Genomic DNA, 25999 nt, shown 5'->3' with positions numbered 1-25999 from the left:
TGCCCAGTCTTGAAACCTGACTGATTAGGATCAAGAAGGTCATTCTGAGAGAGATAGCAAGAGAGCTGGCCAAGGACGGCGCGTTCAAGAGTTTTGGAGAGAAAGGAAAGAAGGGATACTGGTCTGTAGTTGTTGACATCGGAGGGATCGAGTGTAGGTTTTTTCAGAAGGGGTGCAACTCTCGCTCTCTTGAAGACGGAGGGGACGTAGCCAGCGGTCAAGGATGAGTTGATGAGCGAGGTGAGGTAGGGGAGAAGGTCTCCGGAAATGGTCTGGAGAAGAGAGGAGGGGATAGGGTCAAGTGGGCAGGTTGTTGGGCGGCCGGCCGTCACAAGACGCGAGATTTCATCTGGAGAGAGAGGGGAGAAAGAGGTCAAAGCACAGGGTAGGGCAGTGTGAGCAGGACCAGCAGTGTCGTTTGACTTAGCAACGAGGATCGGATGTCGTCAACCTTCTTTTCAAAATGGTTGACGAAGTCATCCGCAGAGAGGGAGGAGGGGGGAGGGGGAGGAGGATTCAGGAGGGAGGAGAAGGTAGCAAAGAGCTTCCTAGGGTTAGAGGCAGATGCTTGGAGTTTAGAGTGGTAGAAAGTGGCTTTAGCAGCAGAGACAGAAGAGGAAAATGTAGAGAGGAGTGAGTGAAAGGATGCCAGGTCCGCAGGGGAGGCGAGTTTTCCTCCATTTCCGCTCGGCTGCCCGGAGCCCTGTTCTGTGAGCTCGCAGTGAGTCGTCGAGCCACGGAGCAGGAGGGGAGGACCGAGCCGGCCTGGAGGATAGGGGACAGAGGAAATCAAAGGATGCAGAGAGGGAGGAGAGGAGGGTTGAGGAGGCAGAATCAGGAGATAGGTTGGAGAAGGTTTGAGCAGAGGGAAGAGATGATAGGATGGAAGAGGAGAGAGTAGCGGGAGAGAGAGAGCGAAGGTTGGGACGGCGCAATACCATCCGAGTAGGGGCAGAGTGAGAAGTGTTGGATGAGAGCGAGAGGGAAAAGGATACAAGGTAGTGGTCAGAGACTTGGAGGGGAGTTGCAATGAGATTAGTGGAAGAACAGCATCTAGTAAAGATGAGGTCAAGCGTATTGCCTGCCTTGTGAGTAGGGGGGGAAGGTGAGAGGGTGAGGTCGAAAGAGGAGAGGAGTGGAAAGAAGGAGGCAGAGAGGAATGAGTCGAAGGTAGACGTGGGGAGGTTAAAGTCACCCAGAACTGTGAGAGGTGAGCCATCCTCAGGAAAGGAACTTATCAAGGCGTCAAGCTCGTTGATGAACTCTCCAAGGGAACCTGGAGGGCGATAAATGATAAGGATGTTAAGCTTGAAAGGGCTGGTAACTGTGACAGCATGGAATTCAAATGAGGAGATAGACAGATGGGTCAGGGGAGAAAGAGAGAATGTCCACTTGGGAGAGATGAGGATTCCAGTGCCACCACCCCGCTGGCTCGATGCTCTAGGGGTATGCGAGAACACGTAGTCAGACGAGGAGAGAGCAGTAGGAGTAGCAGTGTTATCTGTGGTAATCCATGTTTCCGTCAGCGCCAGGAAGTCTAGGGACTGGAGGGTAGCATAGGCTGAGATGAACTCAGCCTTGTTGGCCGCAGACCGGCAGTTCCAGAGGCTGCCGGAGACCTGGAACTCCACGTGGGTCGTGCGCGCTGGGACCACCAGGTTAGAGTGGTAGCGGCCACGCGGTGTGGAGCGTTTGTATGGCCTGTGGAGCGAAGCGTGGTGCGGCTGCTCGCTCCAAACCGGAAGCGGGTTCATGATCATATTACAGAGTAAAAGAAAACAGAGGTGAACTAGCAATTCATTGATTAAGTAAACATGCCATCAAATAAATTGACCAAGTCGTAAACATGAATCATTACTACGTAGAATTTGAGGAAATTAGTTTTAAAACAGTCATAAAATCAATATGTTGATGTGGTGTATTCATGCATCTCAATAAACTATAATCTAAATGCATTATTACCTCCAACTTGACCCAATTCACATTTCCAATTTTCCACCCTGACATAACAACTTAGAACGGGCCCTGCGTCTCAACCAATAGCCAATATAAGCTAAATATCCCAAGAAGGGCTGCAGGAACTTCCAGAGAGGGTCAGGCTCTTGGGCTTTGGGTGTCCTCAGCAGAACTGTGTTGCTATAACCAAGAGGTTACATATTGTTCTGGGTTCCACTGCGCAAGAGGGGGTCTGTGGAGTTTTATGAACATCAAGGCAGACACTCGGTGAACTTGGATCCTAGATCTCGTTGGTGTGATGATAAGTCAAGGCAGGCACACAGTGAACTTGGATCCTAGATCTCGTTGGTGTGATGATAAGGTTCATGTGGCTAACCCTCTCTCACACTCTGCCGAGCTGCAGGAAATTAGATATGTATGTTCAACGTTCTGATTGGCCAAAGTGGTCAAGCCTCTGACAGTCCTCCGCAGTGCAGACACGTAGCCTACAGTTGTTCGTTCTGGTCAACATCATAGAGAAGACAGGGGAGAAACCACCATTTACCTCTAGGCTACTATACATATTTATTAGGCTTGTCAGTCTATCATCTTTCATGGAATTTTAGTGGTAATTAAATGTATTTTATTTAGAATTTATCAGAATAAAATTACCAGAAATAGTTTTACCAGCTTAGTGTACTCTCAAAATGAAAAAAGTTAGTGAGCACCGCTCCCCCCCCCCCCCCCACTCTCCGGCAGCACTACACCCCAGGACCTTACGCCAATTAAGATAAGCAGAGTATGGTGTTTACATGACTAATGCCATACTCTGCCTTCTGCTATAATTTGTATTTGTATTTATTATGGATCCCCATTAGCTGCTGTCAAGGCAGCAGCGACTCTTCCTGGGTTCCAGCAATATTAAGGCAGTTTATAGAATTTTAAAAACATTACAATACATTCATAACATATTTCACAACATATTAAGTGTGTGTCCTCAGGCCTCTACTCTACAGTACTACCGCATATCTACAACACAAAATCCATGTGTACATGTGTGTATAGTGCATATGTTATCGTGTGTTTGTATGCATGTGTTGCTTCACAGTCCCCGGTGTTCCATAAGGTGTATTTTTATCTTTTTTATTTTTTTTTAAATCCGATTCTACTGCTTGCATGAGTTACTTCCTTTTTGTGACACCTGACGACACGACTGAACATTAGTCCAGGTGCAACAAAACTAGTAGGACCTGCCTTGTTGATTGTGCTATTAAGAATGGACATGTCACAATGGGTGGCTTGAGGAAGCAGGAGAGGTGGAGTCAGGTGCAGGAGACAGATGATTCCGGGAATAATACTTTTAATAAATATTCGCACGGAAAATACAAGCACGGAGTGCAGGGTGTGCAAAATCAAAGGCACCACCCACTACGAAAGAAAACTAGGGACGCAGCCCACCAATAATTCCGTGGAAAAACACAGACCCTCACAAGCAACATCAGCCCAGACAATAAACAATCCCGCACAACCCACAAACCTAACTAGCTAGCCTAAATACCCCTCCCCACTAACAACTAATACAAAACAGGTGCGTAACTAACCTAGACCTAACTAAGAGAACGTGAAACAGAGATCAGTGGCAGCTAGTAGGCCGGCGACGACGACCGCCGAGCGCCGCCCGGCCGAGGAGGGGCGCCACCTTCCGTAGGTGTCGTGACTGGACAGCAGTTCTTTATTATAGACCGACTTCTCCCCATCTTAGCTACTGTTGAATCAACATGTTTTGACCATGGCAGTTTAAAATCCAGCGTTACTCCAAGAAGTTTAGTCTCCTCAACTTGCTCAATTTACACATTATTAATAAGAAGATTTAGTAGGGCTTAGTGAATGATTTCTGGTCCCAAAATCAATGCATTTATTTCATGCCACCCATTCTGAAATTAACTGCAAGTCTTTGTTAAGTGTTGCAGTCATTTCAGTCACTGTAGTAGCTGACGTGTATAGTGTTGAGTCATCTGCATACATACACACACTGGCTTTACTCAAAGCCAGTGGCATGTCGTTAGTATAGATTGAAAAAACTAAGGGGCGTAGACAGCTGCCCTGGGGAATTCCTGATTCTACCTGGATTATGTTGAAGAGGCTTCCATTAAAGAACACGCTCTGTGTTCTGTTAGACAGGTAACTCTTTATCCACAATATAGCAGGAGGTGTAAAGTTATTACGCATATGTTTTTCCAGCGTCAGACTATGATCGATAATGTCAAAGGTCGCACTGCAGTCTAACAAAACAGCCCCCACAATAATTTTTATCATCAATTTCTCTCAGCAAATCATCATGCATTTGTGAATGTGCTGTGCATGTTGCATGTCCTTCCCTATATGCATGCAGAAAGTCTGTAAAATAGTATTGTATCTGGTCAAACACATTTTTTTTCCAAAAGTTTACTAGGGTTTGTTAACACACTGATTGGTCGGCTATAACTTTTGCTTTCCTCCAGGTCTGAGGGAACACACTTTCTAGTAGGCTTAAATTGAAGATATGGCAAATAGGAGAGGCAATATCGTTCGCAATCATCCTCAGTAATTTTCCATTCAAGTGGTCAGACCCCCGTGGCTTGTCATTGTTGATAGACAACAATACTTTTTTTCCACCTCTTCCACACTAACTTTAAGAAATTCAAAATTACAATGCTTATCTTTCATAAGATATTAGTTTCAGCATATGGATATTAGTTTCAGCGTTTGCTGCTGGCATCTCATGCCTAAATTTGCTAATCTTGCCAATGAAAAAAAGTCATTAAAGTAGTTGGCAATATCAGTGGGTTTTGGGATGAATGAGCCATCTGATTCAATGAATGTTGGAGCTGAGTTTTTTCCCCAAAATGTTAGGTGCTCCATAGCTTTTTTCTATCATTCTTTATGTCATTTATCTTGGTTTCATAGTGCAGTTTCTTCTTCTTTTTTTATTCAGTCCAGTCACATGATTTCTCAATTTGCAGTACGTTTGCCAATTGGTTGTACAGCCAGACCTATTTGCCATCTCTTTTGCCTCATCGCTTTCAACCATACAATTCCTCATCAATCCACAGGGATCTAACAGTTTTTACAGTCATTTTCTTAATGGGTGCTTATTAGTAACTGGGATAAGAAATTTCATAAATGTGTCAAGTGCAGCGTCTGGTTGCTCCTCATTACACACCACAGATTAACAAATATTCTTTACATCAACAACATAGGAATCACTACAAAACATATTATATTACCTCTTATACACTATTAGGTACAGCCTTTGGAACTTTGGTTTTCCTAGATATGGCTACTATACTCTGATCACTACATCCTATGGATTTGGATACTGCTTGCAAACAAATTTCTGAAGCATTATTAAAGATATGATCAATACATATTGATGATTTCATTACCATGCTGTTTGTAACTACCTTGGTAGGTTGATTGATAACCTAAACCAGGTTGCAGGCACTAGTTACAGTTTGAAGCTTTCTCTTGAGTGGACAGCCTGATGAAAGCCAGTCAATATTTAAATCACCCAGAAAATATACCTCTCTGATATCACATACATTATCAAGCATTTCACACATGTTATCCAGATACTGACAGTTAGCACTTGGTGGTCTCTTGGTAGCAGCTTCCCACCAGAATGGGCTTTAGGTGAAGCAGATGATCCTGTAGCCATATTACTTCAACAGTATTTAACATTAGATCATCTCTAATCATTACAGCAATGTGGTTCTGAATATAAACAGCCACACCTCCACTTTTTGCATTTGTCTTTTCTGTAGATTTTATAACCATGTATTGCTACCACTGTATCGTCAAATGTATTATCTAAGTGAGTTTCAGACATCGTCAGAATATGAATGTAATCTGTTACTAGCAAATTATTGATTTCATGAACCTTGTTTCTTAAGATACTTATGATAACGTGGGCTAGTTTTAACACTTTTCTGGGATGCTTGATTATTTTTCTTGCCTTACTGGGAAGCTTAACAGAGGTAAACATTTTTATTAGTGCAGGGTGAGCTGCACACAGTGGACTTCCCACTGTGGACTTCCCACACCACCTCAGTACTAACAGTATTACTCTGGTTCATAGGCATATGATTACTGCATACAATAGCTGTAGAATCAGCAGAGGCATTTCGGGCAGTAAGATGGACATACAGTAACAGTTAAAAGTTTGGACACACCTACTCATTCAAGGGTTTTTCCTTATTTGTACTATTTTCTATATTGTAGAATAATAGTGAAGTCATCAAAACTATGAAATAACACACATCTAGTAACCAAAAAAGTGTTAAAAAATATGTTTTAAATTCTTCAAATTAGCCACCCTTTGCCTTAATGACAGCTTTGCACACTCTTGGCATTCTCTCAACCAACTTCATGAGCTAGTCACCTGGAATGCATTTCAATTAAAATGTGTGTCTTGTTAAATGTTCATTTGTGGAATTGCTTTTCTTCTTAATGAGTTTGAACCAATCAGTTCTGTTGTCACTAGGAAGGGGTGGTATACAAAAGATAGCCCTATTTGGTAAAAGACCAAGTCCTGATTATGGCAAGAACAGCTCAGATAAGCAAAGGTAAATGATAGTCCATCATTACTTTAAGACATGAAGGTCAGTCAATCCAGAAAATTTCAAGAACTTTGAAAGTTTCTTAAAGTGCAGTCGACCACAACTGTTTTTTGAATACTACATGATTCCACATGTGTTATTTCATAGTTTTTATGTCTTCCCTATTATTCTATAATGTAGAAAATAGTAAAAATAAAGAAAAACCCCAGAATAAGTAGGTGTGTCCAAACTTTTGACTGGTGCTGTACATTAGGTTATTTACAATAAAATCAGTTAAATATCTAACGGCCGTCGAAGGGAGTAGACCAAGGCGCAGCGGGTTGAGTGCTCATAATTAACTTTATTTGGAACATTAAACAAAACAAGAAAAAAAACACGACAGCCAAACAGTACTGTCAGGTACACGAAACACTGAACAGAAAATAACCACCTACAAACACAATGAGAAAAAACCCTACTTAAATATAGTCTCTAATCAGAGGCAACGAGATACAGCTGCCTCCAATTAGAGACCAATCCCAAACACTTCCAACCTAGACATAGACAACCTAGACTAAACATAGAAATAGACTAAAATAGAACATAACACAAAAACCCCAAAACACACAAAACAAACACCCCCTGCCACGCCCTGACCAAACTACAATAACAAATAACCCCTTTTACTGGTCAGGACGTGACAATATCAAATGATTAGTGTGCATGTAAACTTAATGCGTTAGCCAGCTAACTTTGTTATTAACAACCCAAAATAACTGCTGCTTTTCTGGTTTATTAGGAAATCTAACCATACAGTATGTATGTGTTGTTGGATCAATTAGACCATGCCCATTCCAAGTGTATCTTTCAAAAAAAATAAAACATTATTTCATTATTTCTTGCTAGCCTTTCGACTTGAAGACCAGGTTCTGGCCAGTGGATATAGAAAAATATATTATTAAACACGTCTGCTATGTGGTCCAGGATGAAAAATGTCCTCTTGGCCTGCACTTGTATTGATATGTATTATCAGTGATATATCAATGCCATTCTCTAGAGTGAAACACAAATGTTCCATTACATAACTGTAACTCAGTTCTGTCTGTGGTGTCAGCCCTTTGAATGTGTGTGTGTGTGTGTGTGTGTGTGTGTGTGTGTGTGTGTGTGTGTGTGTGTGTGTGTGTGTGTGTGTGTGTGTGTGTGTGTGTGATGTGTCAATACAAGCCAATTCCAAGTATACAAAGGGGTGCAGAGATGTACGTTAATGGTGATACTTTACCAAATATGGTTAAGAATGAAGACGTCACAAGGAAGCCTTCTTCCTGAGCAAGGCAGTTAACCCACTGTTCCCTGGGCGATGAAGACGTGGATGTCGATTAAGGCAGCCCCCTGCACATCTCCGATTCAGAGGGGTTGGCATAAATGCCGAACACTAGTGGTTAGAGGGTTGTGATGGTAAGCGAAAGGTTACTGGATGGAATCCCCGAGCTGACAAGGTAAAAATCTGTCATTCTGTCCCTGAACAAGGCAGTTAACCCACTGTTCCCCGGTAGGCCATCATTGTAAATAAGAACTTGTTCTTAACTGACTTGCCTAGTTAAATAAAGGTTAAATAAAGGTTAAATAGAAAATAATAATTCAGTTGAAGGCATTCAGTTGTACAACTGACTAGGTATGCCCCTTTCCATATAAAAATCTATTATCACAGTTCCAGTCTGGCAAGGGTGGTTGCTAAGCTCCCCCCATCCCTCCTGCCTAGCAACCAGCCAGACGACTGCTTCAGACCTCAAACAAAGTTGTTTTTCTCCTAAGCTCCTCAGATGTTGATTTGGGCTCAGAACGCTCATAAAATCGCCCAAAATATACTCCAATTACTGTGTGTGGGGAAAATCTGCAACATTCTGTCAAATCCTATGCCTCTCTCATAGACACCAGTGCAATAGCAGCTGGATCTGGTCTACTTCATTCTTCCCATCCCTCTCAACCCTGCCTGCCCTGCCCAAACCAGAAAAAAAACAAGCTTATGAGATGTCTAACTTTCTATACCGTGTCTGATTTTACCTTGACACTTCTGGATTTAGCCTTTTATCTCAGCAAAAAGCACATTGAATTGTGGTAATGAATTGCATCGTGCTGAGAGCAACATATCATTCAGCTGTGAGTTACATTCAGTTGTAATTGGTCAAGAGAGCATTTTAATTGATGCCTTTGGTCTCTGTGTTCTAAATGACGTTTCACAGTCCGTCCAAATGTAAATTGGGTCTACTAAAAATAAACGCCCTTCACGACTAATAAAAAACAGCCTCAAATTTTGACACTCTTTATGATTCTATTAAGTGGAAAAATGCTTGATGGCTATACCTTTTCAGAGGCTAAAGCCATTAATTATTCAAGGTTCACCTTGTGGTACTAAAGCAATGTGGTCGCATAATAGAACTGCAAATGTTACCACAGTAAAATTGGGAATTTATTATTTGGGCCAATTGAAATAGGACTGAATTATACCTGTCTGTAAATTAGATGTAAATACTGCACCACGGAAGAGTAGAATAATTATGTTTTATTTCACACGAGTGTAGCCACAATGCAGCAGTAATCAAGTGTAGAGTCGGACCTGTGTTACTGGGCTTGGTATGTCTGCCAAGTAACACACCAAAGTAATAGATGATTTCATAACGTTCAAATAGAATCAAACTTTATTTGTCACATGCGCTGAATACAAGAAGTGTAGACCTTACCGTGAAATGCTTACTTGGTTAAGGGCTTGTAAGTAAGCATTTCACGGTCAGGTCTACACTTGTATTCGGCGCAAGTGACAAATAAAGATTGATTCTATTTGAATGGTAGATTTGATGGTAGACTGATTTGGTGCGTGAAGTTTGAAAGTGTAAGTAGGCTTTTGTAAGACAGAATCCAGGTACCCTATAACTAACTAATTATATATACTACACAGATTAATTGACAATGAAAGATGGTTTACTCTTAGACCAAGTTACAGTATAAGGATTCAAAACTAAATTACGTAAATTATAATATTGTCAATGTGTGTTGTTTCTGGCCCCAAAATAATAGATTTTAAGTTATTGGCAATTTGTTACTAAGTTACTGTTAATTGGGCAGTGCAGTACTCTCCCATTGCAGATCTGAATAAATGTTCATCTTTTCCCACTGATGTGGACTTTAAAGTATACTCCTATGCTTATTTACACATTTCCTTTAAGAGCAGAGCCAAGTTTTTGAAATCCACACTTTCGTCCCCCATGTGCATATTATTGTGTTATCTTGCCAGGCATTTTGCTTTAAGATGTGCCAGCATTCAAACACCATGTAAAGCCTCAATCGGCAATGTTGAAGCTGTGACAAGTGATTGGGCTTTACGAGTGTCTCACCAGGGGTAATTATCAGCACCCGATAAACAATCATGTCCAAATAGGCTGCAGATCTGGAGGCCGCAACATTGATTACCTATCTGTAAACATATTAGGATTATTCACGGACATTAAATAAAGGTTAAATAAATAAAAATAAAATAAATCATCTATGATCGCTATGAAAAACTTGAAGTATTAATCAAGGCCTGCACTGCGTCATAATACTGACAGAACCTATGTCATTATAGTAATAATTGCTGATTGACTCTTATGACGCAAATATTTTATTATATTGTGTCCATATTAGCACAGTCACTACTGTTACAGTACAAGACACTTTAAAAGAGAGGAACTTGCTGTACAACAGCGTCACTGCACAGAAAAAAAAAATATATGAAATTGTATGAAATGTATGCATTCACTAATGTAAGTCACTCTGGATAAGAGTGTCTGCTAAATGACTAAAATGTCAATGTAAATGTCCGTATGTACAGTATTGTGATTCAGTAGCATGGAGGTCGATTCAGTTGTGTAAGCTGATGGATAGCGTGCGATAATCCCACCTATTGTGGTCCCTCTAATTAGTTTCCCCATCTCTACAGAGATAACACTGTTTGCAAAAAACATTGTACGGGCTTCCGGAGTCCCGTGTGGCTCAGTTGGTAGAGCATGGTGTTTGCAACACCAGGGTTGTGGGTTTGATTCCCACGGGGGACCAGTACGGGGGAAGAAAAAAAAGAAATGTTTTAAATGTATGCATTCACTACTGTAAGTCTCTCTGGATAAGAGCGTCTGCTAAATGACTAAAATGTAAAATGTAAATAGCAGCTCTGTCCTTACAGCAAACTGGGTTTATGGCACTGATGAAATGGCCATTCTCAGGATCACAAGGTCAGTGGCCATTCTCGTTCACGCAAAGAATCACGGGTCATGGCCTTTCTCCATCGCCGCCTCCCCAGTCGCAATACTAAATTAGTTTAATTTAAGCTGAGACATATGATGTAATTATGTCTTATCAGGCATTCTATTTTCCAAAAAGTATTATTAATTTAATTTTAAGCACACATCCAGTGCCTAGGGTTTTCATAATTGCATTTATCTGGGTGCAAATCTATTTTCTCCTCCAGACACAACATAGCGGGCTAATCCCCACCGTAAAACAGGTCATTACCATTAATTAGCCATTTGTACATTAATTACTGCGTCACCTGAGCCACAAGTGGGTAAAACAACACATTAATGCGTCCCTTAACTTTACGGCGGCCATTTATTAATCACAACATATTTGAATGAACCTGGGGATGCTCTGTCATAGAATATACCAAGGCAATGTATTTACAGGTTTTTGCATTATGATGCATTTACATGACACTACAACATTATATGGCGGCCATGTTAGCACCCCATTAACATTACATGGGGAATATTTTAAAAATGCTATGCAATTGAATGTCTGAAATAGATGCGGTAAAGAGGTCAATGGAACTCGACCAAAACAATGGAATTGCCATGGAAACGCATGGGGGAAAGAGCCACGGGGGAAAGATCTTGAGTCTCCTTATTGCCCCCCAGCAAAATGAGCCTATATTTAGATGTGCATTTCACACTATGTTGAGGTAAAAAGTACAGTTAAAAAGGAATTTGACTACCACCACCGATATACTGCATTGTATGTTGCTAGCTATGCTAACCAGCTTATACAAATGGGAGTTTGCATTTAGCAGTCACTTCTTCTGAACCTGAAAAGGGACAACTTCTACATGTCGTGCAGAGAAAACAGCGAAATATATAATATATCTCCAAATCATACTTTAGTAACCATATTGTGGACCTGTTACAATTCACCAATCATGACTGATTTGACGAATATCCACTTTGTTAGATCAGATTTGTTGAATGTTGAACGTCTGCGTTCCATTGACTCTTTTAGCACGTATATTAGAACAATATTCAGAATTCTAAAAGTTGTCCCAACTCTATAAAGGAATTGTTCCGGAATATACAATTACACCTCTTCATGGATGATACAAAAGATCCAAGGATCCTGTTAAACTCTCCTGTGTTGTGATTGACGTGCATGTATTGTGTTTCACAGGTTCCGTTGTTACCACTGCGGTGGTGGTAGTTAAACCTTCACATTGTACACAACGCAGAGAGACAAAGATCAACAGGGTCTGGTAAACAAAAGGGGAGAGAAGTTTGTTTCTCTCTAATCATGTCTTAAATAGCAAACTACAGTAGAACACTATCTGTAGTCTTAAAGAGTGGCGGAACTCACTGCGTTTTTCTGCTGCTCATTTAGAAAAACAACATTTGAGTCTTGGGTGTGTTATGGCAATTATTGTTGTTTGTCCCTCTTGAGGCACGGTAGCAACAACATAGCCACTTCCTCAAAATAGTCCATATTAATATAAGATAAATCATGCAATTTGTAATTCATTTTTATATTTTTTGCCAAGGTTTTTGTTTCGCAATTTTACATCTAGCTAAGATGTTTGGTGCAGTATTTCTCTAGTTAAAAAATGTGCATGAAAACCAAGTCAGTGCACTGTAGACAGTATCAAGTCAGCTGCTGCTAGCTGTGCTCAGAACTGATTTCTGAGAACATGTCTACAGCTTCATTATCAGCAAGCTGTCAAACTATCATAAATACAGCACAAGCTGCTACACAATGTTTATCAGTGCCCAAAATCACTAGCTAGCAAGCTAAGTTCCATCTCTGTAGCTAGTACTAGTAGCTAGCAGACACATTGAGCGGACAGACCACGTTAGATAAATCATCTTATTAAGTCACTGGTGCTTCGTTGCTGTTTAGTTTTGACAACTGTCTCTAACTATTTATTACCAGAGTGTGGATCTGTTTGGCAGTGTTTCATAGAGAATCATGTTACTAAACAGGTCACAGCAGGAATTGCTTTTGAATTTTGGAATATTGACAAGTGGCAGTTGGGATGCAAGTGCGCATCATCTCAATTTTAATTTTGCCCAAAACAGTGTTCATACTCTAGTGATCACTATCAAATAGAAACACATCAACAAGTCCCATAAAGGGCTTAGTTGCCAAGTGTTCTTTCCACATTGGTGACGTATTATTGTCTTATGTTAACAAGTCTGAGTTGGAGGTGATGCATAATGTGCAGGTCTGTCTCACTGTCTGGAGGTTCTGCTGCTTTGATTGGATAGAGCACAATCAGTGCAGCTATTTCTCCCCCATGACAGTTCTGTTAGTGGACAAGTGGGCATTATTGTAATCCAAATCCAACCCTCGTGTAAATCGTGACGACCTCAGTTACATAAATCTCAAAAAAACTCTGTTTTGGAATATAGTTGGGGTAATTCCACCAATTCTTTAAGAAGTGTAACTTGGTCAAAAAAAACTTTTACATTTTAACATTTTGTCATAAAAAAGCACATTTTCAACTTCATAAATTTTTTTCAAAAAAAATATGTCACATCTCGAGGTTAAATAAAAATACATGTTTATAGTGCCTTTTAAATGCCAAATAAAGTAAAAGGGTTGACGATTTCATCGTAAATCAGCAATAGATCCCCTTGTGACAGGGGAATGGAACCTTGTTGTGTGCGACAGGTGTAGTCGTGGGAAGTAGGGTGCTGAGGGTGCTAAACAAACCATACCTGAGGTGGGAGAGAGTTCCATCTAGTCATTGCTCTATATTGTTTTGTACATTGGGGACAGTGAAGAGACCCCAGGTAGCATGTCTTGTGGGGTATGTATGGGTGTCTGAGCTGTGTGATTGCACAGCCAGTTTGGTACTTTCAAAGACCCGTAGTGATGCAGTCAATCTCTCCTTTACTTTGATTGAGGAAGTTGGTTTTTGCGTTCAGTTTAATGTCTTTGCCAGAAGAAGCATTAGCTTTTCAGTTCTCTCAGCATTTTACCCAGCAGGTTGACGTTTATTGGGATGAATCTTGTCCTGGAGGCAGAGCTGATCGGTTTCCGCTAGATGGGCCAGACGCACAGTCAAATTTGTCTATATCGTAAAAAAGTCACGAAAACAGTTTAGGGTCAACATAAGGTTAGTAGTGTGGTTAGGTTTAGGTTTAAAATGTTATGACTTTGAAGCTAGGCCAACTAGTGACCACCCTGCAGAGATGCCTCCAGGACAAGATTCATTCCAATAAATGCCAATCTGCTTTTGCCCAGGTGATGGCGCCATGCCATCCACAGGATGCCAGTAGCAAGATGGCACCTCTTCCTCTCTTGACTCATTGTAATTTCACAGGGCTCTGTAATGAAGAGTTTGTATCCAAATAAAATGATGTATTTCCTCCTGCCGTTTCTCTTGACACAAACCCCTAGACATACAACCATCTCAGCTCTGCAGATTTAGCTGTGAAGAGACAGAATCATTAGATCATTTATTCTGGTATTTCTGGTCACAGGTTCTGGAGTGGCTGAAAAATCACAACATTCACCTAAAACTAACCCTACAAATAGCACTGTTGGGAGCTTTGGAAAGCCATAGTCAATCAGTTAACAGTATAATAATACTCTTAGTAAAAAAATGGCATCTTTAATTTACAATCTGTGGGTACTATGAGATTAGAACGGTTCGAAATTCATGCGAGACATCACAGCACAGTAGAAAGATATATATGGCACATTGAAATCTAGAGAGGGTTGATCTTCGGAGATAGCTGGGATTGGCTGAGAGTAGCTGAGGGGTGGGGTTAGGGTGATAGGTAGGATTGGCTGAGAGTAGCTGAGGGGTGGAGTTTAAACCTCATGATCTGTAACAGTTAGGACTAAAAAACACCATATATCATGTATACCGTACATGTCTGAGGAAATTAAACTATATAGAAGTATCATGTATGTGAAACGCATGAATGATGTATCTAAATAGCTGCAAGAAACAACAATGTAACACAAAGTCAATGTTGTCCTTCGAAGAGGCTGGATGGGCCAGTAAAAATAAATAAATAAAAACCTAGACATTGATTTACAGAGATAAACAGATCCCATATTTTATGAAAGTTGTCCCTTAGGGAAAAAGGAAAATAAGATCAAGTCTTCCAACATGCTATTTCAGTATGACACACCACGTCTGACTTGCCCATTTAATGGTGGATAGAGGTGGTCTTTGTGTGCAGACAGTGCTCAGGCCACACTCTGTTATCCTTGATCATGATGGTGACACAGCAAACCCTTTGTCATAGACTCCCACCAACATTATCAGTGTTGATAGTGCTCAATCACCAACATTACCAGTATCTATGGTGCTCAGTCACCAACATTACCAGTATCTATGGTGCTCAGTCACCAACATTACCAGTATCTATGGTGCTCAGTCACCAACATTACCAGTATCTATGGTGCTCAGTCACCAACATTACCAGTATCTATGGTGCTCAGTCACCAACATTACCAGTATCTATGGTGCTCAGTCACCAACATTACCAGTATCTATGGTGCTCAGTCACCAACATTACCAGTATCTATGGTGCTCAGTCACCAACATTACCAGTATCTATGGTGCTCAATCACCAACATTACCAGTATCTATGGTGCTCAGTCACCAACATTACCAGTATCTATGGTGCTCAGTCACCAACATTACCAGTATCTATGGTGCTCAATCACCAACATTACCAGTATCTATGGTGCTCAGTCACCAACATTACCAGTATCTATGGTGCTCAGTCACCAACATTACCAGTATCTATGGTGCTCAGTCACCAACATTACCAGTATCTATGGTGCTCAGTCACCAACATTACCAGTATCTATGGTGCTCAGTCACCAACATTACCAGTATCTATGGTGCTCAGTCACCAACATTACCAGTATCTATGGTGCTCAGTCACCAACATTACCAGTATCTATGGTGCTCAGTCACCAACATTACCAGTATCTATGGTGCTCAGTCACCAACATTACCAGTATCTATGGTGCTCAGTCACCAACATTACCAGTATCTATGGTGCTCAGTCACATTTACATTTTACATTTAAGTCATTTAGCAGACGCTCTTATCCAGAGCGACTTACAAAATGGTGCATTCACCTTATGATATCCAGTGGAACAACCACTTTACAATAGTGCATCTAAATCTTTTAAGGGGGGGGGGTTAGAAGGATTACTTTATCCTATCCTAGGTATTCCTTAAAGAGGTGGGGTTTCAGGTGTCTCCGGAAGGTGGTGATTGACTCCGCTGTCCTGGCGTCGTGAGGGAGCTTGTTCCACCATTGGGGTGCCAGAGCAGCGAACAGTTTTGACTGGGCTGAGCGGGAACTGTGCTTCCTCAGAGGTAGGGGGGCCAGCAGGCCAGTGGTGGATGAACGCAGTGCCCTTGTTTGGGTGTAGGGCCTGATCAGAGCCTGAAGGTATGGAGGTGCCTTTCCCTTCACAGCTCCGTAGGCAATCACCATGGTCTTGTAGCGGATGCGAGCTTCAACTGGAAGCCAGTGGAGAGAGCGGAGGAGCGGGGTGACGTGAGAGAACTTGGGAAGGTTGAACACCAGACGGGCTGCGGCGTTCTGGATGAGTTGTAGGGGTTTAATGGCACAGGCAGGGAGCCCAGCCAACAGCGAGTTGCAGTAATCCAGACGGGAGATGACAAGTGCCTGGATTAGGACCTGCGCCGCTTCCTGTGTGAGGCAGGGTCGTATTCTGCGAATGTTGTAGAGCATGAACCTACAGGATCGGGTCACCGCCTTGATGTTAGTGGAGAACGACAGGGTGTTGTCCAGGATCACGCCAAGGTTCTTAGCACTCTGGGAGGAGGACACAAGGGAGTTGTCAACCATGATGGCGAGATCATGGAACGGGCAGTCCTTCCCCGGGAGGAAGAGCAGCTCCGTCTTGCCGAGGTTCAGCTTGAGCTGGTGATCCGTCATCCACACTGATATGTCTGACAGACATGCAGAGATGCGATTCGCCGCCTGGTTATCAGAAGGGGGAAAGGAGAAGATTAATTGTGTGTCGTCTGCATAGCAATGATAGGAGAGACCATGTGAGGATATGACAGAGCCAAGTGACTTGGTGTATAGCGAGAATAGGAGAGGGCCTAGAACAGAGCCCTGGGGGACACCAGTGGTGAGAGCGCATGGTGCGGAGACAGATTCTCGCCACGCCACCTGGTAGGAGCGACCTGTCAGGTAGGACGCAATCCAAGCGTGGGCCGCGCCGGAGATGCCCAACTCAGAGAGGGTGGAGAGGAGGATCTGATGGTTCACAGTATCAAAGGCAGCAGATAGGTCTAGAAGGATGAGAGCAGAGGAGAGAGAGTTAGCTTTAGCAGTGAGGAGAGCCTCCGTGACACAGAGAAGAGCAGTCTCAGTTGAATGCCCAGTCTTGAAACCTGACTGATTAGGATCAAGAAGGTCATTCTGAGAGAGATAACAGGAGAGCTGGCCAAGGACGGCACGTTCAAGAGTTTTGGAGAGAAAAGAAAGAAGGGATAATGGTCTGTAGTTGTTGACATCGGAGGGATCGAGTGTAGGTTTTTTCAGAAGGGGTGCAACTCTCGCTCTCTTGAAGACGGAAGGGACGTAGCCAGCGGTCAAGGATGAGTTGATGAGCGAGGTGAGGAAGGGGAGAAGGTCTCCGGAAATGGTCTGGAGAAGAGAGGAGGGGATAGGGTCAAGTGGGCAGGTTGTTGGGCGGCCGGCCGTCACAAGACGCGAGATTTCATCTGGAGAGAGAGGGGAGAATGAGGTCAAAGCACAGGGTAGGGCAGTGTGAGCAGGACCAGCGGTGTCGTTTGACTTAGCAAACGAGGATTGGATATCGTCAACCTTCTTTTCAAAATGGTTGACGAAGTCATCCGCAGAGTGGGAGGAGGGGGGAGGGGGAGGAGGATTCAGGAGGGAGGAGAAGGTAGCAAAGAGCTTCCTAGGGTTAGAGGCAGATGCTTGGAATTTAGAGTGGTAGAAAGTGGCTTTAGCAGCAGAGACAGAAGAGGAGAATGTAGAGAGGAGTGAGTGAAAGGATGCCAGGTCCGCAGGGAGGCGAGTTTTCCTCCATTTCCGCTCGGCTGCCCGGAGCCTTGTTCTGTGAGCTCGTAGTGAGTCGTCGAGCCACGGAGCAGGAGGGGAGGACCGAGCCGGCCTGGAGGATAGGGGACAGAGAAAATCAAAGGATGCAGAAAGGGAGGAGAGGAGGGTTGAGGAGGCAGAATCAGGAGATAGGTTGGAGAAGGTTTGAGCAGAGGGAAGAGATGATAGGATGGAAGAGGAGAGAGTAGCGGGAGAGAGAGAGCGAAGGTTGGGACGGCGCAATACCATCCGAGTAGGGGCAGAGTGAGAAGTGTTGGATGAGAGCAAGAGGGAAAAGGATACAAGGTAGTGGTCGGAGATTTGGAGGGGAGTTGCAATGAGATTAGTGGAAGAACAGCATCTAGTAAAGATGAGGTCAAGCGTATTGCCTGCCTTGTGAGTAGGGGGGGAAGGTGAGAGGGTGAGGTCAAAAGAGGAGAGGAGTGGAAAGAAGGAGGCAGAGAGGAATGAGTCAAAGGTAGACGTGGGGAGGTTAAAGTCACCCAGAACTGTGAGAGGTGAGCCATCCTCAGGAAAGGAACTTATCAAGGCGTCAAGCTCATTGATGAACTCTCCAAGGGAACCTGGAGGGCGATAAATGATAAGGATGTTAAGCTTGAAAGGGCTGGTAACTGTGACAGCATGGAATTCAAATGAGGAGATAGACAGATGGGTCAGGGGAGAAAGAGAGAATGTCCACTTGGGAGAGATGCGGATTCCAGTGCCACCACCCCGCTGGCTCGATGCTCTAGGGGTATGCGAGAACACGTGGGCAGACGAAGAGAGAGCAGTAGGAGTAGCAGTGTTATCTGTGGTAATCCATGTTTCCGTCAGCGCCAGGAAGTCTAGGGACTGGAGGGTAGCATAGGCTGAGATGAACTCAGCCTTGTTGGCTGCAGACCGGCAGTTCCAGAGGCTGCCGGAGACCTGGAACTCCACGTGGGTCGTGCGCGCTGGGACCACCAGGTTAGAGTGGCAGCGGCCACGCGGTGTGAAGCGTTTGTATGGCCTGTGCAGAGAGGAGAGAACAGGGATAGACAGACACATAGTTGACAAGCTACAGAAGTGTTGTTTCTTGTATTATTGTCTCCTGTGTCTTTAGAGAACTGTTTCACTTTGATATCCTTTTTCTTCTGTCCTGATTTTCTCTTTCTTTTCTTCTGTTAACTAGATATTCTTTGTTGTTCTTCGTTAGCTAGCTAGCTTCTTCCAAAAGAGTCCCTAGCAACTGCTTAGCAACTGGTAAACAATTCAGCTTGCTAAGATAACTACAATTTTATGAAAAATAGTTATTTTTCAAAAGCCTATCTTCTTTGTTTGTTGCTTGTTTTTTCTCCTATTCAGTCTTGCAGTTTTCTTTTGCTTTTTTCCGATGTACTTCACTCTAAAAACCATGTAAATTTCAATATTTGTAGGAGCTCATTTTTCAGCTGCTGCTGCTCAAATTGGAGTCACCAACATTACCAGTATCTATGGTGCTCAGTCACCAACATTATCAGTATCTATGGTGCTCAGTCACCAACATTACCAGTATCTATGGTGCTCAGTCACCAACATTACCAGTATCTATGGTGCTCAGTCACCAACATTATCAGTATCTATGGTGCTCAGTCACCAACATTACCAGTATCTATGGTGCTCAGTCACCAACATTACCAGTATCTATGGTGCTCAGTCACCAACATTATCAGTATCTATGGTGCTCAGTCACCAACATTACCAGTATCTATGGTGCTCAGTCACCAACATTATCAGTATCTATGGTGCTCAGTCACCAACATTACCAGTATCTATGGTGCTCAGTCACCAACATTACCAGTATCTATGGTGCTCAGACACCAACATTATCAGTATCTATGGTGCTCAGTCACCAACATTACCAGTATCTATGGTGCTCAGTCACCAACATTACCAGTATCTATGGTGCTCAGTCACCAACATTACCAGTATCTATGGTGCTCAGTCACCAACATTACCAGTATCTATGGTGCTCAGTCACTAACATTATCAGTATCTATGGTGCTAGTCACCAACATTACCAGTATCTATGGTGCTCAGTCACCAACATTACCAGTATCTATGGTGCTCAGTCACCAACATTATCAGTATTTATGGTGCTCAGTCACCAACATTACCAGTATCTATGGTGCTCAGTCACCAACATTACCAGTATCTATGGTGCTCAGTCACCAACATTACCAGTATCTATGGTGCTCAGTCACCAACATTACCAGTATCTATGGTGCTCAGTCACCAACATTATCAGTATCTATGGTGCTGTCACCAACATTACCAGTATCTATGGTGCTCAGTCACCAACATTATCAGTATCTATGGTGCTCAGTCACCAACATTACTAGTGTCTATGGTGCTCAATGCCTAGTAGGCCTTTACATGCTCACAGCATGTTATGCATGGAGAGAGAGAGAGAGAGAGAGAGAGAGAGAGAGAGAGAGAGAGAGAGAGAGAGAGAGAGAGAGAGAGAGAGAGAGAGAGAGAGAGAGAGAGAGAGTTGGGAGAAAGTATTGTTGTCGTTGAGCACGCACTTATGAACGTGGCTGGATGTGAATGTCATTAATTATTGCAAACATCATTGCCCTGGAAAAGTGTTTAATTTTCAGATGCACTCTGCTTCACTCAAAGTGGCCCGTGCAGAATGCTCCAGTTGAGAAAATGGATACTGGCAAGAAACCAGCGCTGGACAAGTCCCTTTGAGTACCATTCACTGCCCCACACTGACTATTGCTTAGATAGTGCTGATCATCAACAACAGCAACAGTATAGTACATAACTGGATTTAGCCTGATTTTATGTAACCTTGATTGTCTATTGTTAAGGGAGAACAGCCGGAGTAGAGCTTGAACCACTGACCTTGTGGTTACAAGGAAAGCACTTCTCTGGCGGGTTCCCTCTCAGTCACTACACTGGTGGCAGCAATGTGATAATCTCTCAGGCCTACACTCTTAGAAAAAAAGGTGCTATCTAGAACCAAAAATGTTTCTTCAGTGTCCCGTGGGAGAACCCTTTTACAAACCCTTTTGGGTTCCATGTAGAACCCTTTCCACAGAGGGTTCTACATGGAACCAAAAATGATTCTCCTATAGGGACAGCCACATAACTCTTTTGGAACCCTTTTTCTAAGAGTGTACAATGCAAGTGTGCCCTTGTCTGTACTGAGGCTTGTGTGCTGGCCTGCTTGTCAGGATATAAGGAATAGTGGAGCCTCTTCGGATGATTCGGGACAGCCTCGCTTGTCTTGATAGGGATAGGTGTCCTGTCAACGGGACAGTTGTAAATCATGCAGCACCTTGTGTCAGCATCACAGATTTTAGAGAAACAACAAATGTCGGAACATATATGTGTCTTATATTGGCTGAAAGCTTAAATTCTTGTTAATATAACTGCACTATCCAAATTACAGTAGCTATTACTGCGAAAAAAATGCCATGCTATTGTTTGAAGAGAGCTCCTAACAGCAAACCACTTTCTTCACTGCGATAGGTTTGATAAATTCACCTCTGAAGGTGAAATGTGTACTTACATTCTGAAATCTTGCTCTGATTTATCATTCAAAGGGTCCCCGACATAATATGAAGTGGTGTTTTGTGAGATAAAAATCATTTTTCATTTCCTAAAAAGGTCCATATAGCATATAGCATGCACGATCGATTTTGTATTTCCACTCATTCAATTTGCAAAGAAAGGAATCTGTGAAAATCTCACCCTAAACGTTGTTTCAACCAGTCAAATCACATTTGTATTTATTCCTCTGAGATCCTAGAACGTAACCAGACTTCACTATATCATTAAGGGTGTAGTATATCCTATAGGACACCAAATTTGGTCAGAGAGCGACGCCTTCATGGCACGCCGATGACACGGGCGGTCTTCACTTGATCGACTGTAACTTTGTCAAATAAGCACTAATCGGGGTCGAACAAAGATAGCTAGATAGCAAATGAGCTGGGCTTTACGGGAGTATCTAGAAACTCCATATCTGTCGCAAAATGTAGCTGCTAACCTTGTGCGACAGCAAGCCTTTTCCTTTTGGACAAAAAATATAAGAATATAGAGAGTTATGAAGTTATGAAAACTGGTTGTTTTGCAAATGTTGAACTTATAATATGGCTACTAATACTGGAAAAGCTAAATCAAAGTCCAAGTATACAGATTTGAGGATATTCTTGCTGAAAAATATAATGTGAATGTAAATGTCTCCTTCACGATTTGCCCAAATGTACCTGGGTGACTTCACACTAAATGTCATGTAGTTTGCTCATATTTTAATTTATCCGTCGGAAACTTTGAACATACACTGCCTCCATCTTGTGGACACCATCGGAATTACAACCAGAGTGATGGCTGGATGTGGGACCTTTCTGTTGAATTTCAAAGATGGTGGTAGAACTTTTTTTTTCTTCTACCAGATCTATTGTGTTATATTCTCCTACATTCAATTCACATTTCCACAAACTTCAAAGTGTTTCCATTCAAATGGTACCAAGAATATGCATATCCTGAGCTACAGGCAGTTAGATTTGGGTATGTCATTTTAGGCGAAAATTTTAAAAAGGGTGCTATCCCTAGAAGTTTTTAATGGCTTAGGAAGTAGCCTTTTGTGATTTACCTGTACTTGCAGGGTCTCTGGTTCAAGCCCTGTCTCAGCTGTCTCCCCCTCAATGGCTACAATATTGTTTTATAGCCTCTGTACCAGTGGGTCTGATCTGTGCCTGTTTCAGAGGTCCGACTGCATAGCTATTAATAAACATGATCAGGACCTGCTCCAAACTTAAGCGACATAAGCATTTGCTTAGGGCCCCCAGCCACTTTTAAAAAATAGTCTGGGTCTAGTTAGAATAGGTGCAAGTTCAACATTTGGTTGTGCATCAGCAGTTTTCTTTCTTATTATGTCAGTCCTTGACAGTCACTCAATTAGTCACGTCAGCTAACACTTTTTTAGATTGGTGAGTTAGTCTAGCCAGCTATCTGAACTTGTAGTAATCATGGCTGAATACTGACCGAGCACACAGGGCAAGTGCCCAGGGGGCCCCAAACTCCAGGGGGCCCCCATTGATGTTGTTAGTCACTCTCACTCAGAAATCATTAACATAATATGTCATGGCAACATTTGTAGATTTGCAGGAAATTAGCTTTAAAACAGATTTATTTATTTTTTTATCTACACCTCATGGTAAAATGGGTAGAATTCCAGGAAATTAGCTGTAAAATGTACATTTATTTCTCTGCCTTCATCAGAGGGGGCCACAAACAAATTTTTGCTCGCGAGGGGGGGGGCAACCAAATCTCGCTTAGGGCCCTCAAAAGGCTAGAGCCGACCCTCAATGAGATGGACACACCTACATTCCATATGTAAATTCTTCATGCCACATACCACTTCAGAATCAGATACCATTTTGATGTGGTTTTGAGTGACAACCCACACAGTCTCTTAAATGATTTGGCATGTTTTGGTTGCTGAGAAAAGTGAGGAGCTATTTTGCTCTCTTCTCACACAAATCTCTCACACCAATCTTGTCATGAATGCTAAAATTATTACTAGCTTTCAAAATCGTCTGTAGGCTACTCCCGCTGCTATGCTTGATAATGACTTTTCTATATTACATATTTTTAAGTCTAGACTAGTGCAATTTCAAAGAATGTGGAAAACGGGCTTTGCAAAAGTGTAGAGGTGTGTACACCAAGCACACAATAGGGGAACTGCACACTGACGTTGCATGAACAGCCACGTACTGTACGGAGAGCAGAGAACAGAGACTATTATTTTACAACACCTTGTGCAGAGCGCGCAGTCACCAGTCTCTCTCTCTCTGCAAAGCTGACAACTTCAGTAGCCTTGCTATTGTTCCAGCATGTTACACATTCGCCATTCTGTGTCCAAGCATATCGGCCTGGCAACAGTTTAATTTGCTGAGCAGTTTTGGAAGATCGTTTTTTTTTTCTCTCTCGGCTGATGTGACATTATCCATCTGTGATGATGTGGACCTCTCAGGACTTTATTGGATTCGTTGTATTGTCTAGTTTATGTATACAATTTGGATTCTGCTTTGAAGGTAAGCTGAGACATATCGCCCTACAACACTTCTATCAATGTTAGTCTCTCTGGGCTTCTGGGTTAAAAACAATATATATCGCATTTGAATTCATGTTAAAAGTGCGTATAACTTCAAGATGCAGACATTAAATAATAAATATATTACGATTGACGTAACAAATGCAACATACTTCTGGGCTATAAAATAAATGCAGAAAAAGTACCTAGTTTTGATCCAATGTTGTCCAAATGAACAAAACGCAACTGTTGATTGCATAAAATGACACCTGGATATAATTTAGTAGTTTATAATACTATTATAATTAGTAGAACGTAAATGTTGGACTACCAGGCACAGGTTAATATCGTTGTAAGAATAACTTTGAAGAAAAACTGAGCGCGACATGCATTTAAAGTAACGGATATGCAGAAACAGTGTTGGATTGGCGTAGAACGAGCAGTAGTTGTTTTTTCAGCACCATGGACGGTTACCCTGTTGACATATCGGTGAGAGTTTGCATCTGTCCCTTTGTGGTTTCTCTCTACCTTTGGATCTCATCACACGAAATCTGACACATCTGCATTGGTATTGCCACTGCCTCCCTAGCCTGTATCCCTTGAAAATGATCAGAAAATGTTTTTTTTTTTTTTTTTAAGCGCAGTGTGTGTTGCGGGGGAAACTGTAGGCTACATTGAACGACAGTTATTGTGATGCTCAGAGTGTAACATGTTCCACACTTAAATATATATTCAGATAGGCTATGCTCTATAGGCTATACTATACTTGTCTTATTTAAATTACACTATGCACATTCATTTGAATTGTAGTTATTGGAGAGTGAATCTGGCAAATGTGTTGAGGTTAAATCACGTTTATCTCATATGTCCGTGCTTTGAGAAGGGGCTGATATATGTTATAAGGAATTATGTTATGATCAAGGTATGATACCCATCTCAGTGACAGTTCTAGACACATAGGAAGCCCCTTAATTTCAGATGATATAGTTCACTAATTCGATTAACCTACAGTTCCCTTACAAAATCGCATTACCATATGTGAAATAACTGTTTGTACATGTTGAGCTTAAATTTCACGTGAAACCATATTAAATTAAACCACCTTTTGACATTCGAGGAAAAAAAAACGTACAGTTGCACATGTGAAATTTGCAGTTCCACATGCTAAAAACGTTCGCATGAAAATCAGATATGCAGTTTCACGTGTGAAAATCTTTCTCATGTGAAAATGTCACTTTCACATGTTCAATTGCAATTTCACATGTGAAAATCAATCACATTTCAAAGTAAAATTTCCAGTTTCACATGTAAGGAAACATTCACGTGAAAATCTTAACTTTCACATGTGAAATTGTGGTGGTGAAATAGTGTTATTCTTCTCACACGTGACATGTTGCAGTAGTAATGTTTCAACATATGGAATTGCAAATTCTGTAATGTCATTCTGTAAAAAGGTCACTTAGCCTACCTGAGTATAATAATTCAAGTGCATTGAAAAATTGTTGGTCAGTGACCAGTGAAAAGAAGCCCAGTGAAAAGAACAGAGAAGCTAGAGTTCCGTGTCTCTTTATTACACCTGTTTAACATGTTAGAATTAGTGCTCTCAGAGTTAATCAGTGAACTCCAGTTAATATACTGAAAGCATCCTAAATACATGATCTATACAGCTATACTGCTGCAACAATGCCATATCAAAACAAGTTGACTTTGAGGTTAAACAAAAGTGTATTTATCAATTTATCTAATTTTGCTAACTGTTACTTTGAACAAAATCAAGACGTCAATTTTCTTGTAATGATTTTTTGTATAAAAAAAATCGTAAATTGCAGCTCAATATGAGCAAATTAGGAAATTCCGATAAATCGTGATTAATCACAGGAGGAAATCCTGCCATGAATTGGATAAACATTTTTTCATTGTTTGATAGTGTGAAAATGCACATGTGAAAGTGTAGAGGACATGAGTCGCTCATGGTCATGTGATCATGTGGCCCTGCATGCAAGGTCAGAGTTTGTGTTGGCCCTCTTGGTCTAATGGTCAAGACA

The 25999-nt window shown here is 42.0% G+C and overlaps 1 protein-coding gene across 1 annotated transcript in view; it reads left to right on the top strand.

Annotated features, from left to right (window-relative positions):
- Positions 1-23316: 23316 nt before the first annotated feature.
- Positions 23317-25999, top strand: part of LOC106579689 (V-set and transmembrane domain-containing protein 2A) — a 32994-nt gene continuing 30311 nt past the window's right edge. Inside the window, exon 1 of the mRNA XM_014159822.2 lies at positions 23317-23955. Within this exon, the coding sequence (XP_014015297.1) occupies positions 23877-23955 (79 nt within the window). The 5' untranslated portion in view covers positions 23317-23876. The remainder of the gene's footprint in view (positions 23956-25999) is intronic.

The sequence above is a fragment of the Salmo salar genome, chromosome ssa19 (genome assembly GCF_905237065.1).
Source record: "Salmo salar chromosome ssa19, Ssal_v3.1, whole genome shotgun sequence".
Taxonomy (NCBI): domain Eukaryota; kingdom Metazoa; phylum Chordata; class Actinopteri; order Salmoniformes; family Salmonidae; genus Salmo; species Salmo salar.
The sequence above is the reverse complement of the archived record's forward strand: the minus strand, read 5'-3'. Positions and strand labels throughout refer to the sequence as shown.